Source organism: Patella vulgata, chromosome 6 (assembly GCF_932274485.2).
Source record: "Patella vulgata chromosome 6, xgPatVulg1.2, whole genome shotgun sequence".
Lineage (NCBI taxonomy): Eukaryota > Metazoa > Mollusca > Gastropoda > Patellidae > Patella > Patella vulgata.
Window position 1 is genome coordinate 48,150,637 of NC_065884.2, and position 19,468 is coordinate 48,170,104.

A 19,468-nucleotide genomic window follows, 5' to 3' on the forward strand; every position below is an offset into this window, starting at 1 on the left:
TCTGCATAGGCTAAGCAGAGATAAGCAATTTGTTTGTTACCAATTTGATTGATGCTTACAAAAAGATAAATGAGCAAGTAATATTACTGAATGATGATAAGCGAAAACTTTTGGACACAAGACTATGCTTCTAGTTGAGGAAGATTGTTCTGATTCGGGTGTAATATGTTCATTAGGTGATGAACATTTCCTGCTTAGACTAATCGGCTGTCAGTCACACCTATTGGAACACAATAAGTTTGCTTCTATCATAATGGGGTAGAATATTTGATGTATTAATGTAAATAACTATGCTTCTTTTATCATTATTGGGATGAGGGGGAGGAAGGATGTATAGCATCTTCAATAGAAGGCTTGATCTCGCCTTAACTACGTACAATTTATCAAGCCCTTCACGTAATACCTCGCATATTTTAGCACTAATTTCGATTGGGTATAAGACCAGCTTGTGATCCTATCAGATTCATTTGTAAAAAATATGGTTACGATTATCAAGTCTCACGCTTCTAGCTATAATGTCTACATGTGACAATCGAGTTGCAAAGTTCAAGGTATGATCAATGTCAAGGTTGCTGGAAATCATGGTTGATCAACAAAGGCTGTAAACTTGTCTATTTCTTTTTCTATGGAGGCCGCCATATTTGTTTACAGTGTGTTATGTGCCATGACCTCTGATTGGACAATGCTAATTAGTCACTTGTAAACACAACAAGCGCAAAAATTCGGGAATTGTTGAGTATTGAAGCACAACTAGATGTTGTAAAACTCGCGGTCGTTGCTTCAGGAACATGGATGTATAGTTGCATTATTGATACCATGACTAAATTCGATCAGGCTTTGCAGTGATAAACAATTTGATTGCTACATGCTTAATAAAAAGCGTGTCAGCTATATGTTGGGAAGGTAGAAGCTCTAGATCTTAAGTAAATCAAGTGAAGTGTTATTAGGCAAATTGGACATTAAAAAATCAGTTTGTTTTTGGGTTTTTTAAATTAACAAAGAATACAATGCAAACATGTTTTCCTGTTAGATCTACAGTAATATTTGTTCATTTGCAAATTTCTGCTTTTAATATTATGATTCATTTGTAAATAATCAGTGCTAAAAAAGGCTTTGTCATTGGTTCCTGATTTTGTCTTAAAATATTCACTTTATTTTATCAGGTTTTCAGCAACTGTAGACGTACAGAATCAACGTGTGACTGAATATGCTATTAGTAAGAAGGAATGTAAACGGAAAGCTTGTGAAAAAGCTCTGTTAGATCTTATGTCTGGACCAGAATTTAGAGAGGTAAAAGTTACAGATTTTTTTTTAAAAACATCACTATTTTTACATATGTAGTATGGTGACTTATTGCCCTTGATCACGTAGTTTCTAAAGTTATCATACAGTTGACTTAAAATGCATACACTGTGTGTATTTTGATTGTACAAATTAAAGCTGAACTCCGATTACAAAACTATCGAAATAATTAAATAAAAAAAAGATGACACCCCAAACAGTCGCCATACTTTATGATGCAGAAACTTATTTGGTCTTTCTATGTTGTTGTGCAAAACATTACACGAAATAAGAAGAATTGAATGGCGTTAGCATACTTATTGTTTCGGGTAAGACAGTCTTTCTCTTATTTTTTAGTAAAATAATATGTACCTAATCAGACATGATAATTGTGTAGCAATAATATTTTTAGTAAGCTGATAGTGAAAAAAATAACCCAACCAGTCGAGCATGTGGTAGTTGGAATATGGCAAGCCGGATGTGCATACTGTGCTTGACAAGGCATATACTGGATGTGGGCATTTGTTTGTTCATTCCTGGAGTTTTACCTCCACTCCACCGAGGGTGATAGATATGGGCGTTGCCTGTCTATCTTCTTATACCAGTCATCAGTCTTCATGTTTGTTCTACAAATTGAAAACTCCGTCTTCATTAGCCCAGGTTAGGAGCAGAACAGTAGGACGTTAAACTCCATTTCATTTCATTTACAAATTGAAAACAAGTATGACGACTGTTTGGGGCGTTATCTTTTTTTTTTTTTTAATTACATCCATAGTTTCGTAATCAGAGTTCAGCTTTAAGAAGCTTATAATTTTTCAACAATGTCCAATAATAAAGTGTACCGTCTGGGTTCTTGCCTTTTATATCTTTGGAAAATCTTGTAGATGCTCTAAAGGATTAAGTTATCATCCAACTAACTTGAAATTTATACAAAGTTTTTATGTTTCATTTATTGTTGGGTCCCTTTTTGTGGGCCCAAGTTCAGCTGCAGAATTTGCACAATGTTCCTTTGTGCTCTAAGCACATGCTTAATCCAGGACTGTGTATAAAAGAATAAACTTGTGACAACCTCTATGGATTGCTGGGGAGACTTGGCTGCCAAGGCATATGTTTTGTTGTCTGTCTCTAGTGTCGGTCGATCTTTATTATTCAAGGCATCACATTACCTTAAAAAAATTCAGTGGTCTATCATCTGAAATAGATTATATATAATTTGGTGTCGGATATATTTATTATGATTTATACCATGTCCTTTCTTTTATTTTTCAGGTTAGATCAACAGTAGATCTACATGCTTTAACAATGCCCGATCAGATTGGTAGTTTGTCGTTTTTAAAATTTGTAGAAGTACTTGAGCAGTGTCCAGATATATTAGCTATTCATAATACTGTAGCAGCCTTTGTAATTAAACATTGTGAGTTTTGAGGACCTCTATTTTTTCTCCACAAGTTATATGTTAAGTCCATTAGGTTTTTTTTGTCCCCCGCCTTTCAAAGAAAGTAGTGGACTATTAAAATGGTTCTGTCTGTCCATCCGTGACTTAAGTTCAATGATGAGAATGTTCTGCTTATGCTAAGTAGCGATAAGCAATTTGATTGGTCATGACTTTGGAACATAACAACTCTGCTTTTAATTGAGGTAGAATGTTTTAACTTGATGTAGATGTTCATTAGGTGCATGTCTTGACTGAGTTCAATGATTAACATTTCCAGCTAAAGCTAAGCAGAACTAAGCAATTTCATTTGTTGATGCTTTGGGACAAGATAACTTTGATTCTAACTGATGGAGAGTGATGAAACTTAGTGTATAGTTTCACTACCAGGTACTTCAAAACCTTGACCGAGTTTGATTGTGGACTCTGTCACATCCGATCTCTGATCACTCCGGATTGCTGTGACATCCAGTATGATTTTCATGTCCCGATTTATTTCCTTATTACTTCAGCCAAAAAATCGCTGGTAAATCCGAATTCTGTATGTTCCGGATTCCGAAATCAATCAGCCGTCCCGTCACATAATTTCCATTGAATCGACACCGTATAATCCTTACTTCAAACGGTGGGTGTGAAGCATCCAATTATCGGTGAGATTAAAACTCAATGGGTGTGAAGTCAGAAAAGATTAACAAGTAATCACCAATCAATTATCGGTGAGATTAAAACTGTGTTGATTACTTTGATCGGTAAAGCAGTGAACCCGAGTTGTTTTAAGGGAGTGGACAGAATCTACCTGCCAGTCAATTGGTCGGCCAATCGCAAAGCTTGGATGACAGGTGCCGTTTACTTTGATTGGCTTGAAAAACTGGACATAGAACGACAGATTATAAATGACAATTGACTGAAGACGGGGACGATGAAGAATATACATTAACGACAGACTTGACCTATTCAAAATTCCTACGCATGCTCACTGACATTAAACACTTCGCACAGATTAAGGACGAAAAGATGATCGCAACAATTCATTTGTTAGAAGATGTTGCCCAGGACTCCGCCTTACGATATGCTTCCGGTAATCTTAACTAAGCAAACTACTTTAAACGATTACATGCATTGATATTTATAAATATATTGTACGCATGCATTGATATTACATGTAAACGATTTATGAATATATTGTATGCATGCATTGTTATTGTTAATTATTTAATATAATACAAATTTGAAAGTACAGAAAAGTTTATCATTTATAAAGGGAATAGCATTCTGGTGATTCGAAGCTACAATATAAAAATACTTCCGGTTTTCGAAGTTACAGTATTTCAGGTTTTGGAGAAAACTAGGTATTCCGAAACGCTGTGTGATCCGAATTATTGTAACGATCCCGCACGATGTCGGATGTGACAGAGTCCACTGTATAGATAATCAGTTTGATTGCTCGATACTTTTGGAAACGATAAATGTGCAATTAATTAATATGTGTCATCTATTTATATAGTTTGTTAAATCGGCGGGGGACATCAGCCTCACTGTTAGCTTGTTTTGTTCTGATAGAGTGCTAATACTATGCTACACATCACCTGCTGTAAGAATTCAGTATGTATTTTTATGCGGCCCCACATCGAAAAGGGGTCGTATGTGTACACGCTAGAGGCTAAAATTATCATCTGATTCACTTGAAATTGATACAGTTATCATGTTAAAAAGTTAAAAATTCAAAGAAGCCTGTTGATCTTCATTCATTTATGATAATTACTCTTGATCATTATTGATTTTAATCAATTTCTGATAACTCGGATCAATTTATCATTTGATGATTGGTACATATTTTGTATAATAATAAGCACTATGAAGAGCTTTAGGATGTCTAGTATATGATCCAATTACCTACAAAACAAGCAGTTGCCATGCAAGATACACCCACATTTTGCTAGAGATGAGCTAAGAAAGTAATGTGATTCCTATTGAATTTCAGCAATTTCTGTTTATTATATCTAAAGTTATGGCCCTTGTGTCACTTTATTGAACCTTGTGAACGATATAATGCCAAAAGTTATCATCCGATCTTTGTGAAATTTATATGCATTATTTAAATTAGTAAAACGAAGAAGCCTATTGAATTTCAGCAATTTACATTAATTTCTTCTAAAGTTATGGCCCTTGTTTCACTTTGTTGCACCTTGTGAAAGCTCCAACATCAAAAGTTAAGAGCTTTAAGATGTCTAGTATATGATCCAATTACCTACAAAACAAGCGGTTGCCATGCAAGATACGCCCACATTTTGCTAGAGATGAGCTAAAAAAGTAATGTGATTCCTATTGAATTTCAGCAATTTCTGTATATTATATCTAAAGTTATGGCCCTTGTTTCACTTTATTGAACCTTGTGAACGATATAATGCCAAAAGTTATCATCCGATCTTTGTGAAATTTATATGCATTATTTAAATTAGTAAAACGAAGAAGCCTATTGAATTTCAGCAATTTACATTAATTACTTCTAGAGTTATGGCCCTTGTTTCACTTTGTTGCACCTTGTGAAAGCTCCAACATCAAAAGTTATCTGCCGATCTGTATGAAATTTATATGCGTCATTTAAATTAGTAAAAAGAAGAATCCTATAGAATTTCAGCAATTTCCGTGTTTTATGTCTAGAGTTATGTCCCTTGTTTTACTTTGTTGAACCTTGTGAACACTCTAACGCCAAAAGTTATCATCCGATCTGTATGAAATGTAAATGCATCATTTAGATTAGTGAAGCCACGAAGCTGATTGAATTTCACCAATTTACAATAATTACTTCTAGAGTTATGGCCCTTGTTTCACTTTGTTCAACCTTGTTAATGCATCATTTAAATTTGTGAAACGGAGGTCTATTGAATTTCAGCAATTTCTGTCAATTACTTCAAGAGTTATGGCCCTTGTTTTACTTTGTGTACCTTGTGAACGTTGAAATTTATATGCATTATTTAGATTAATAAAACGAAAAAGCTTATCAAATTTCTAAATTTTCTGTAAATTACTTCCAGAGTTAAGGCCCTTGTTTCAGTTTGTAGAACCCTGTGAACCCTCAAACGACAAAAATTATAATCTGGTCTGAATGAAATTGTCTTATAAATGCCCCCAATTACCTACGAAAGAATAAATATGGGACAACCCTTGTCAACCGCTCAGATGTTTTAGCTGCTATGCGTGTATGTTTCGTTGCATGGCAACCTATCTTAATATACCTGGTCATGATTTCGTGTATACCATTGTACAAAATTTTCCTGATAAAGATCAGAAAAAATTGATCACAGTAGAAAGTCTGTTGATTCATAGACTTGATTCAGTTTGGCTTTAAAGTTTAAATGAGTTAAATCCAGGGGGTTTCAAAATCATTCTTAATCATGCATAATTTTCTTTACTTGTAAAATTTTACCTTTATTATTATAAGCTAACCTTTCATCTATGACATCATCATTCCCATGATGTAGGGTTAGGCGATATACCAGTTTGGTGATTTTATCATATCAGACTTATTTTAAAAATATCGAAATAAAAAATTATCGCGATATGATAATTATCGTGTTCCAATATCGATGATAACACACATGCTATATCATTACATATGATATATGATATTTGATAAATTATTATCACAATTTTTTTTTATTATAATCACCCAACCCTTCTATAACTCCCTATGATGTCATAACTGACTTCCAGTCATTTTGTATTTAGTTCTTCATCCCTGAAGAAGTTAGTAGAGGGTTAATGTCTCTTGATTGAGCTTAGTGGCCTACTCAGTAAAGGTTATTACCAATCTAATTTATATCTTTTTTCTCCTATGCTATTTATTCTCTTCCATGGTTCAAACTTCTTTAATCAAAATAATTAAGATTTAGTTTAATCTACCATGGCAATTCTTATAGTTTTAAGGCCTAAGATGAATTTATTGTTTTATGTCTGTCTGATATTTTCAGCGGAAAAAGATATAGGTAAAGTTGTAGCACTGGGTACTGGTAACTGTTGTTTATCAACAGAAAACATCTCTACAGATGGAAGGGTTTTATTGGACAGTTCAGCATTAACTATAGCGAGAAGATCACTTTTAAAGTAAGATGGAAAATAGATATATTAACAGAATTTTTAAAAAATTATTTTGACAAAGCTAAACCTCTGTGATATAAGTCAAAATAAAGTGTTAAATTGGGTTGATCTGATTTTTTTTTTCGATTAAATGATTAAAGTATTGTTTCAAAATATGAAGTGCATCGAATTTCATTAAATCAACACTTTATATTTTACCTATAAAAGAAGTCTAGGTATTCTCTGTGATATAAACCTCTGTGATATAAGTCAAAATAAAGTGTTAAATTGGGTTGATCTGATTTTTTTTTCGATTAAATGATTAAAGTATTGTTTCAAAATATGAAGTGCATCGAATTTCATTAAATCAACACTTTATATTTTACCTATAAAAGAAGTCTAGGTATTCTCTGACAATGTCTAATTTTTCAAGACTTAATTCATCCTAAAGTGTATTTAACATTTGATTAATAGATTTTGCCCTACACTTACAACATGAATCATTTAGCTGATACTAACACCTGATGGTAATCCGTGTATTAAATGCAGAAAGTTTGTTTTTCTAATTCATTTGATTGTTATATTTATTTCAGATATTTTTATACTGAGTTAAAAGATTATTGGGAAAAATCTAAAGAAACTTCGATCTTTACAGCTAGTAGTAATTCTAATCTATTGATTTTTAAACCTAATATATCTGTACACTTATTTATAAGTCATCCACCTGATGGAGATTATGGTGAACATATGAATGAGTGAGTAGCATATGTAAATAGCAGTGTTTTCTCAAAACCGCTGAATAGATGCCACTATTTGGGGACAGCAATAGTCTCTCGACTAGAATATGCCTGGTTCAATTCTTGGTATGGGCTGAGTAGAACACCTGGATTTTTCAAGTCTGGTTCCTATTTGTCAGGGTTGTTAAAAGTAAAATGTTGCTCACAGAATGGGCACACACTGCCGTTTGCCAATGTCACAATTTGCGATAAAAATATTAAAGTGGTGATTAAAATTTGATTTTGGCGATAATGTTTTGTGGTACTGGCGATTCTTTTTGATGACTGGCAGAAAAAAATCTAAAAATTCTAATTGTATTAATCCTGGATTAACCATTATTAAGTGTCAATCCCCTGGCTAAATAATATAAATTAATCAACTGGCTGATAATCCGGATCGCGTCAATGAGTAATACTAAGTAATGGATAATCAAGACTTTGTTTATTATCATATCAATGATAGCAATGACAATTGAGGCTACAGTGTTATCGTAACGAGGATATCTTGGTTCAGAGTAAAGTAATTTGACTGAAATTTTCAACATATTCCCTTTACATTATCTATTTTTTTAAATATTATATCGAGAACTGCCAGCCCTTTATCTCATTTTCCATTATGCCCCATTAATTAAAATAATTAAATTTAATTCTTTGGTTGTGAATTGTTAGCATAACTTTTGGAAAGGTCTTTGTCTTTTGAAAGTGCTTAATTTGCTTTATACAAATCAAAAAGTCATTTTTATACGCCCACATAGAAATGTGGACGTATATTGCCGTCGTCCTCGTCCGCCCGTCCGTCCGTCCATCGTCCACAATTTCTTGTGAACGCTCTAACGCCAAAAGTTATCATCCAATTGTTTTAAAATTGATATATGTTGTGAACGCTCTAATGCCAAAACTTAACATCCGATCTTTGTGAAGTTTATATGCAATATTTAAATTAGGGAAACGAAGAAGCCTATTGAATTTCAGCAATTTCCGTTTATTACTTCTAGAGCTATGGCCTTTGTTTCACTTTGTTTAACCATGTGAACGCTCTAACCCCAAAAGTTATCATCCTATCTTTCTGAAATTTATATGCATTATTTAAATTAGTGAAACGAAGAAGCCTATTGAATTTCAGCAATTTCTGTGTATTACGTCTAGAGTTACGGCCCTTATTTCACTTTATTTAACCTTGTGACTGCTCTTAACACCAAAAGTTATCATCCGATCTTTCTGAAATTTATATGCATTATTTAAATGTGTGAAACGAAGAAGCTTATTGAATTTCAGCAATTTCTGTTTATCACGTCTAGAGTTATTGGCCCTTGTTTCACTTTATTGAACTTTGTGAATGCTCTAACATCAAAAGTTAACTGCCGATCTGTATGATGTGTCATTTAAATTAGTAAAGAGAAGAATCCTATTGAATTTCAGCAATTTCCGTTTATTAATTCTAGAGTTATGGCCCTTGTTTCACTTTGTTCAACCTTGTTAATGCTCGATTGATGAAAGTTATCATCTGATATGTATGAAATTTATATGCATCATTTAAAGTAGATGGATGAAAAAAATAACATTTTTTTTTACAGGCCTAATCCACCATTAGATCTGGGGCAAGCGGAACAGGCCAACTATGGTGCTCATTTCCCGGTGTTTAATAAAGATTCACATGGTTTCTTATGCACTAAAAATGAAGATGGTAATTATTTTATATCAGTAACCTTATGGAAGTGACGTTAAACCCCATTTCATTTCATTTCTTATGGAAGTGTAATCCTTTCTCTGTTGCGTTGGGTAATAATTAGAAACAAATACATTGAGAAAGCAGCCAATATGTAAGTAACCATTAGTAAGACAAACAAATATAAAAGTTGACTAAAGAAAATGCCAAAATGTGGATAAAATGTTTGAAAAAAAAAAAAAAAATCAAATACTTTAAAGGAACTAAACATCTAAGTTGGATCCAATTACTTACAGTATAGAATTCAATCGATCTGTTGTGCTATTTCTGTCAATAATGATGGGACCAAGTTTTTGCATTGAAAGATTGGATAAAGGTTTTGTTTGCAAATTATAGTTGCATTTTTGGCTAAATCTCTAGTCCTAAATATTTTAATGAACACAGATTGGCATTTCACATAGAAAAATAACACATAAAAAGTTAAAATGACATATTAGGACAAGAAATGTGGCATGAAAATATGTAAAACAATCATTATAGTACAATATGTCTCCATAAATTTAATGAGGTCTAATGTTTCCATGATATTATTTTCAAAAATATAGGTGTAGTGAGTTTTGCTACAGAAGCTCAAGCTGCCAGTCAGACAATGGATTTATATAAAGGAGCAGGAGGTACAGCAGAAGATATGTTAATAATGTCCGGAAGCGATAAACTTTTGGCCTGGAATATTCTTGGAATACAGGGTGCAATTTTTAGTCATTATATTGAACCAGTGTATATTAACTCAATAACCATGGGTAAGTTATTGATGATAGTTCATTTAATTAAAAGAATATCAGACAATACTGAACGTTACGCCCACATTTTCATGTGGATGTATATTGTCATCGCCCCTGTCCGTCTGTCTGTCCATCCGTACAGAATTTGTTTGTGGACACTATACAGGTCACAATTTTTATCCGATTTTGACGAAACTTGAAATATAGGTTTATATCCCAAAGATCTTGGTTCCTTTCGATAATGGCAAGTATAAGACCATGGATTATGGCCCCTGATTGTACGAAAAAATCATGTTTTTAGCTTGTGGACACTCTAGGGGTCACAATTTTGATCCAATTTCGATAAAACTTAAAATGTATGTTTACCCAAAGAGCTCGCTTCCTTTCAATATTCGCGCATATTGGACCGTAACTTCTTGGATCATGGCCCCTGATTGTACGAAAAATCACATTTTTAGCTTGTGTACCCTTTAGAGCCCACAATTGTTATCCGATTTAAAAAAGCGATCTGTTATGTCACTGTTACACCGTAATGAAAGGTGGACCATCTACAGGTCACAATTTTGATCCTATTTTAATGAAACTTGAACTACATGTTTATAACCCAAAGATTTTGGCTTCTGTCAATATTCGCACATATTGGATCCTAACTTCCAGAATTATGACCCTTGAATTTACGAAAAATTGCATTTAAATCTTGTGGTCCCTCTAGAGATCATAATTTTTATCTGATTTAAAAGAAAACGTTTGAATATATCACCCTGATGATGGTTGAGTTTGACTTTCGTGAAAATCGGAACAAAATTCCCTGACAAAATGGACGCTTCTTGTACGCAGATAGTGTAAAAGTATGTAATACCAAGGTTGTGGACCCTCTAGAAGTCACAATTTTTATCCAATATTGATGAAACTTAAAATGTATCTTTATATCCCAAATATCTCGGTCCCTTTCCATATTCGCGCCTTTCAGACCATAACATCCTGGATTATGGCTCCTGATTGTACAAAAAATAGCTTCTTTTTTTTTAGCATGTACTATATCCATCTCTTGCAAAATGTGTGAATATTTTGCCTGGCAACCGCTGGTTTACAATCCGGCTAATTTCAACAGAGAATCAAATTCCTATGTAATATGTATACTTAAGTTTGAAATACAAACTTGTAGAAAAACTTGTAGTAGAAAAACCTCATCTCTCTCTCTCTCTCTCTCTCTCTCTGAACAAATCATATGCAGAATATAAGGCTATATTGTGGCAGTTAAATGTAATTATTAGGGTTTCACACTGCGTAGCTTGTGTGAAACACTATTGTTTTTGTTAAAATTATTATTCTTATTAGGGTTTCACACTGCGTAGCTTGTGTGAAACACTATTGTTTTTGTTAAAATTATTATTCTTATTATTATTATTCTTCTTTTGTTTTGAGTAGATCTCAGCAACTGATTGTCGGATCGTTACGATTTCTTCGGTTTTATCGGAAAAGTGGGTGTGACTTAGAGGATAAAGCTATTTTGAACGTTCTGCGACAATGCGAAATGTCCGAAATCACCGAAGCTATCGTTTTTAGAAATATTGCAGTAATTTTAACAATAATCATTGGATTTTAACTTTCGATGCATTTTGGCATAGCCGGAGACGGGGCACATAGCTACGCTACTTTTGATTTTTGATTTTCGGCAAATCTTCGCAGATATTAGGCGCTAAATTTAGAAAATTTAAATTTTTACAAAAAACTTTTTTATTTATGAATATTTTTTAATCGTGTTTTACACAAATATAACGAGTCCTCTGACTTGGGCAAAAATGTGAAAATTTTTTGTCTCGGTAATTTTCCTTGGCCCCCATTGGCTAATTCAGTTTTTCAGTCCTAGATTAATTATTTATTGTTCGATTTGTATAAAACAAAGTTCATATGCCCCGTTGTCTCAATTGTCATTTTTTTTGTTACCAATAGTGTTATCTGTCGGCACCGGAAGTGGCGTAAATTGACAAAAAACTACAATTTTGACAGTTAGGTACCATTTTTCGAAAGCAAATATTATTTTTTTCAAATCTGGTATAACTGAAATTGTGCGCCCTTTAAAGGCGCACAAAATGTTGGGACCATTTTTTTTAATTTCGATTCCGTTTTCGGGCTATTTCGATTAAAAGGTGAAAAAAGGTGTAAAATTAAGCTATTTACAACCCATTCAGCGTTTTCATATTTTAAAATATTACTTCGTAACTTTCATAAACTCGTAGCAATAATCTATACGGAGAGAATGTATGTGAAAATTAATTTGTAATATGCGCAGTTGCCGAGAAATGGGCAATTTTGCATGAGTCACTTTTTACGCTAGTTTGCCTGTAAAAGAGTCAATTATTATTCGATTTTCATAAAAGTGACACCATTTGATGTGTAATGTCAATTTTAACTAGGTCAAACCAATTTAACATTTTCAATATCACCGGAAATGACGTAATTTGGGCAAAAATTGTATTTATAGCCTTCGAAACCAGTAATTTATTCAAATGAGTCATATTTGTTATTTGTTTAAAATTTTGATATTTGATTCAAATCAACTAATACAATGAACCCTTACGATCATATAGATATCACAAAATGGTTTCTAACTTGTTCAGTTGCGGAGAAATAGGCAATTTTCAACAGGTCACTTTTTAAGGTTTTTTTGTCAAAAAAAGTGTCAATTATTATTCGATTTTCATGAAATTTTCACTGTGTGATACATAATGCCATTTACGATATCATACAAGTAATTTAAGATTTTCATTATCACCGGAAGTAGCGTCATTTTGGCAAAAACTGTATTTTTAGCCTTCAAAACAGATATTTTATTCAAATGAATCAGATTTGTAATGTTTTTAAAATTATGATATTTGATTCCAATCAACAAATAGAATGAACTCATTCGATCATACAGATACCTCAAAATGGTTTCTAACTTGTACGGTTGCAGAGAAATAGGCGATTTTCTACAAGTCATTTTTCAAGGTTTTTGGTCTATAAAGGTGGCAATTATTATAGGATTTACATAAAATTTTCAACATGTGATGATGCTATTTCTGATTTCATAAACCAATTTAACATTTTCATTATCACCGGAAGTAATGTAATTTTGACAGGATCACTGACATGTAGCAAATGAATTGATTGCTGGATTTGGTTGTTTCTGCGTCCATTTTATTTCATGTGGCAATGCTTATGTGGAAACCTGTTTAACGGTTTCATTGGTACCGGAAGTGACATAAGTTCAAGGGTAACGTGGCACCGGTGAAACCCGTCATTACTGCTTCGCAGTTCTAGTTATTATTATTCTTCTTTTGTTTTGAGTAGATCTCAGCAACTGATTGTCGGATCGTTACGATTTCTTCGGTTTTATCGGAAAAGTGGGTGTGACTTAGAGGATAAAGCTATTTTGAACGTTCTGCGACAATGCGAAATGTCCGAAATCACCGAAGCTATCGTTTTTAGAAATATTGCAGTAATTTTAACAATAATCATTGGATTTTAACTTTCGATGCATTTTGGCATAGCCGGAGACGGGGCACATAGCTACGCTACTTTTGATTTTTGATTTTCGGCAAATCTTCGCAGATATTAGGCGCTAAATTTAGAAAATTAAAATTTTTACAAAAAACTTTTTTATTTATGAATATTTTTTAGTCGTGTTTTACACAAATATAACGAGTCCTCTGACTTGGTCAAAAATGTGAAAATTTTTTGTCTCGGTAATTTTCCTTGGCCCCCATTGGCTAATTCAGTTTTTCAGTCCTAGATTAATTATTTATTGTTCGATTTGTATAAAACAAAGTTCATATGCTCCGTTGTCTCAATTGTCATTTTTTTGGTTACCAATAGTGTTATCTGTCGGCACCGGAAGTGGCGTAAATTGACAAAAAACTACAATTTTGACAGTTAGGTACCATTTTTCGAAAGCAAATATTATTTTTTTCAAATCTGGTATAACTGAAATTGTGCGCCCTTTAATTTGTAATATGCGCAGTTGCCGAGAAATGGGCAATTATGCATGAGTCACTTTTTACGCTAGTTTGCCTGTAAAAGAGTCAATTATTATTCGATTTTCATAAAAGTGACACCATTTGATGTGTAATGTCAATTTTAACTAGGTCAAACCAATTTAACATTTTCAATATCACCGGAAATGACGTAATTTGGGCAAAAATTGTATTTATAGCCTTCGAAACCAGTAATTTATTCAAATGAGTCATATTTGTTATTTGTTTAAAATTTTGATATTTGATTCAAATCAACTAATACAATGAACCCTTACGATCATATAGATATCACAAAATGGTTTCTAACTTGTTCAGTTGCGGAGAAATAGGCAATTTTCAACAGGTCACTTTTTAAGGTTTTTTGTCAATAAAAGTGTCAATTATTATTCGATTTTCATGAAATTTTCACTGTGTGATACATAATGCCATTTACGATTTCATACAAGTAATTTAAGATTTTCATTATCACCGGAAGTAACGTCATTTTGGCAAAAACTGTATTTTTAGCCTTCAAAACAGATATTTTATTCGAATGAATCAGATTTGTAATGTTTTTAAAATTATGATATTTGATTCCAATCAACAAATAGAATGAACTCATTCGATCATACAGATACCTCAAAATGGTTTCTAACTTGTACGGTTGCAGAGAAATAGGCGATTTTCTACAAGTCATTTTTCAAGGTTTTTGGTCTATAAAGGTGGCAATTATTATAGGATTTACATAAAATTTTCACCATGTGATGATGCTATTTCTGATTTCATAAACCAATTTAACATTTTCATTATCACCGGATAACAGGATCACTGACATGTAGCAAATGAATTGATTGCTGGATTTGGTTGTTTCTGCGTCCATTTTATTTCATGTGTGCAATGCTTATGTGGAAACCTGTTTAACGGTTTCATTGGTACCGGAAGTGACATAAGTTCAAGGGTAACGTGGCACCGGTGAAACCCGTCATTACTGCTTCGCAGTTCTAGTTCTTATTATTATTATTATTCTTCTTTTGTTTTGAGTAGATCTCAGCAACTGATTGTCGGATCGTTACGATTTCTTCAGTTTTACTGAAAAAGTGGGTGTGACTTAGAGGATAAAGCTATTTTGAACGTTCTGCGACAATGCGAAATGTCCGAAATCACCGAAGCTATCGTTTTTAGAAATATTGCAGTAATTTTAACAATAATCATTGGATTTTAACTTTCGATGCATTTTGGCATAGCCGGAGACGGGGCACATAGCTACGCTACTTTTGATTTTTGATTTTCGGCAAATCTTCGCAGATATTAGGCGCTAAATTTAGAAAATTTAAATTTTTACAAAAAACTTTTTTATTTATGAATATTTTTTAGTCGTGTTTTACACAAATATAACGAGTCCTCTAACTTGGGCAAAAATGTGAAAAATTTTTGTCTCGGTAATTTTCCTTGGCCCCAATTGGCTAATTCAGTTTTTCAGTCCTAGATTAATTATTTATTGTTCGATTTGTATAAAACAAAGTTCATATGCTCCGTTGTCTCAATTGTCATTTTTTTTTGTTACCAATAGTGTTATCTGTCGGCACCGGAAGTGGCGTAAATTGACAAAAAACTACAATTTTGACAGTTAGGTACCATTTTTCGAAAGCAAATATTATTTTTTTCAAATCTGGTATAACTGAAATTGTGCGCCTTTTAAAGGCGCACAAAATGTTGGGACCATGTTTTTTAATTTCGATTCCGTTTTCGGGCTATTTCGATTAAAAGGTGAAAAAAGGTGTAAAATTAAGCTATTTACAACCCATCCAGCGTTTTCATATTTTAAAATATTACTTCGTAACTTTCATAAACTCGTAGCAATAATCTATACGGAGAGAATGTATGTGAAAATTAATTTGTAATATGCGCAGTTGCCGAGAAATGGGCAATTTTGCATGAGTCACTTTTTACGCTAGTTTGCCTGTAAAAGAGTCAATTATTATTCGATTTTCATAAAAGTGACACCATTTGATGTGTAATGTCAATTTTAACTAGGTCAAACCAATTTAACATTTTCAATATCACCGGAAATGACGTAATTTGGGCAAAAATTGTATTTATAGCCTTCGAAACCAGTAATTTATTCAAATGAGTCATATTTGTTATTTGTTTAAAATTTTGATATTTGATTCAAATCAACTAATACAATGAACCCTTACGATCATATAGATATCACAAAATGGTTTCTAACTTGTTCAGTTGCGGAGAAATAGGCAATTTTCAACAGGTCACTTTTTAAGGTTTTTTTGTCAATAAAAGTGTCAATTATTATTCGATTTTCATGAAATTTTCACTGTGTGATACATAATGCCATTTACGATTTCATACAAGTAATTTAAGATTTTCATTATCACCGGAAGTAACGTCATTTTGGCAAAAACTGTATTTTTAGCCTTCAAAACAGATATTTTATTCAAATGAATCAGATTTGTAATGTTTTTAAAATTATGATATTTGATTCCAATCAACAAATAGAATGAACTCATTCGATCATACAGATACCTCAAAATGGTTTCTAACTTGTACGGTTGCAGAGAAATAGGCGATTTTCTACAAGTCATTTTTCAAGGTTTTTGGTCTATAAAGGTGGCAATTATTATAGGATTTACATAAAATTTTCAACATGTGATGATGCTATTTCTGATTTCATAAACCAATTTAACATTTTCATTATCACCGGAAGTAATGTAATTTTGACAGGATCACTGACATGTAGCAAATGAATTGGTTGCTGGATTTGGTTGTTTCTGTGTCCATTTTATTTCATGTGTGCAATGCTTATGTGGAAACCTGTTTAACGGTTTCATTGGTACCGGAAGTGACATAAGTTCAAGGGTAACGTGGCACCGGTGAAACCCGTCATTACTGCTTCGCAGTTCTAGTTCTTATTATTATTATTATTATTATTCTTCTTTTGTTTTGAGTAGATCTCAGCAACTACTTGTCGCATCGTTACGATTTCTTCGGTTTTACTGGGAAAGTGGGTGTGACTTAGAGGATAAAGCTATTTTGAACGTTCTGCGACAATGCGAAATGTCCGAAATCACCGAAGTTATCGTTTTTACAAATATTGCGGTAATTTTAACAATAATCATGGGATTTTAACTTTCGATACATTTTGGCATAGCTGGAGACAGGGCACATAGCTGCGCTACTTTCGATTTTTGATTTTCAGCAAAAATTCGAAGATATTAGGCGCCAAATTTCGGAAATTTAAAATTTTACAAAAAACTTTTTTATTGATGAATATTTTTTACTCGTGTTGTGCACAGAATTAAAGAGTCATCTGACTTGCGCAAAAATGTTAAAATTTTTTGTCTCAGTAATTTTCCTTGGCCTCCATTGGCTAATTCAGTTTTTCAGTCCTAGCTTAATTTTTTATTGTTCGATTTGTATAAAACAAAGTTCATATGCTTCGTTGTCTCAATTGTCATTTTTTTTATTACCAAAAGTGTTATCTGTCGGCACCGGAAGTGGCATAATTTTACCAAAAACTACAATTTTGACAGTTAGGTACCATTTTTTGAAAACAAATATTATTTTTTTGAAAAATTATATGACTCAAAGAGTGTGTCCTTTAAAGGCGCAAAAAATGTCGGAAGCAGTTTTTTTAATTTCTTTTTCATTTTCTAGCAAATTGGATTAAGAGGTGAAAAAAGGCGTAAAATTGACCTATTTACAACTCATTCAGGCTTTTCAGATTTTAAAATATTTTTACGTAACTTTTATAAACTTGTAGCTATAATCCATACGAAGAGAATGTATGTGAAAATTAGTTTGTAATATAAGCAGTTGCCGAGAAATAGGCAATTTTGCATGAGTCACTTTTCACGTAATTTTGGCTGTAAAAGAATCAATTATTATTCGATTTTCAATTTTCTTTCGCCATTGGATGCCTAATGCCATAGTGGACTATGTCAAACCATTTTACCCCTTGCGCTGCCACCGGAAATGACGTCATTTGCTCAAAACTTAAATTTTAGCCTTCAAAAAACAATATTTTATTCAAATGATTCGTATTTGTTATTTTTTTCAAATTATGATATTTGATTCTATTGATCAAATAGATTGAACCCATACGATCATACAGATACCACAAAATGGTTTCTAACTTGTACGGTTGCAGAGAAATGGGCGATTTTCCTTAAGTCACTTTTCAAGGTTTTTGGTCTATAAAAGTGTCAGTTATTATTCGATTTTCATAAAATTTTCACCATATGATATCTTGTGTCATTTATGATTTCATAGAACTAATTTAACATTTTCATTATCACCGGAAGTAACGTCATTTTGGCAAAAACTGTATTTTTAGCCTTCAAAACAGATATTTTTTTCAAATGAGTCTTATTTGTATTGTTTTTAAAATTATGATATTTGATTCCAATCAGCAAATAGATTGAACCCATACGATCATACAGATACCAGAAAATGGTTTCTAACTTGTACGGTTGCAGAGAAATAGGCGATTTTCTACAAGTCACTTTTCAAGGTTTTTGGTCTATAAAAGTGGCAATTGTTATTCGATTTACATACAATTTTCACCATGTGATGCCCTATGTCATTTCTGATTTCATAAAAGTAATTGAACATTTTCATTATCACCGGAAGTACAGTACACTTACATGTAACAAATGTATAAAATGAATTGATATTGCTGGATTTTGTTGATTCGGCGTCCATTTTATTTGATGTGTGCAATGCTTATGTGGAAACCTGTTTAATGGTTTCATTGGTACGGGAAGTAACATGTTTAGGGTAAAGTGGCACCGGTGAAACCCGTCATTACTGCATCGCAGTTCTAGTTATTAGGGTTTCACACTGCGTAGCTTGTGTGAAACACTATTGTTTTTGTTAAAATTATTATTCTTATTATTATTATTATTCTTCTTTTGTTTTGAGTAGATCTCAGCAACTGATTGTCGGATCGTTACGATTTCTTCAGTTTTACTGAAAAAGTGGGTGTGACTTAGAGGATAAAGCTATTTTGAACGTTCTGCGACAATGCGAAATGTCCGAAATCACCGAAGCTATCGTTTTTAGAAATATTGCAGTAATTTTAACAATAATCATTGGATTTTAACTTTCGATGCATTTTGGCATAGCCGGAGACGGGGCACATAGCTACGCTACTTTTGATTTTTGATTTTCGGCAAATCTTCGCAGATATTAGGCGCTAAATTTAGAAAATTTAAATTTTTACAAAAAACTTTTTTATTTATGAATATTTTTTAGTCGTGTTTTACACAAATATAACGAGTCCTCTGACTTGGGCAAAAATGTGAAAAATTTTTGTCTCGGTAATTTTCCTTGGCCCCAATTGGCTAATTCAGTTTTTCAGTCCTAGATTAATTATTTATTGTTCGATTTGTATAAAACAAAGTTCATATGCTCCGTTGTCTCAATTGTCATTTTTTTTGTTA

At 32.7% G+C, this 19,468-nt stretch overlaps 1 protein-coding gene across 2 annotated transcripts in view; it reads left to right on the forward strand.

Moving 5' to 3' along the window:
- LOC126823925 (adenosine deaminase domain-containing protein 1) overlaps positions 1-19,468 on the forward strand; it is a 42,727-nt gene that overhangs the window by 14,587 nt on the left and 8,672 nt on the right. For both annotated transcript variants that reach the window (XM_050552998.2, XM_050552999.2), the window contains exons 5-10: positions 1,164-1,290; positions 2,551-2,695; positions 6,685-6,817; positions 7,384-7,545; positions 9,141-9,250; positions 9,838-10,032. In XM_050552998.2, the coding sequence (XP_050408955.1) occupies positions 1,164-1,290; positions 2,551-2,695; positions 6,685-6,817; positions 7,384-7,545; positions 9,141-9,250; positions 9,838-10,032 (872 nt within the window). The remainder of the gene's footprint in view (positions 1-1,163; positions 1,291-2,550; positions 2,696-6,684; positions 6,818-7,383; positions 7,546-9,140; positions 9,251-9,837; positions 10,033-19,468) is intronic.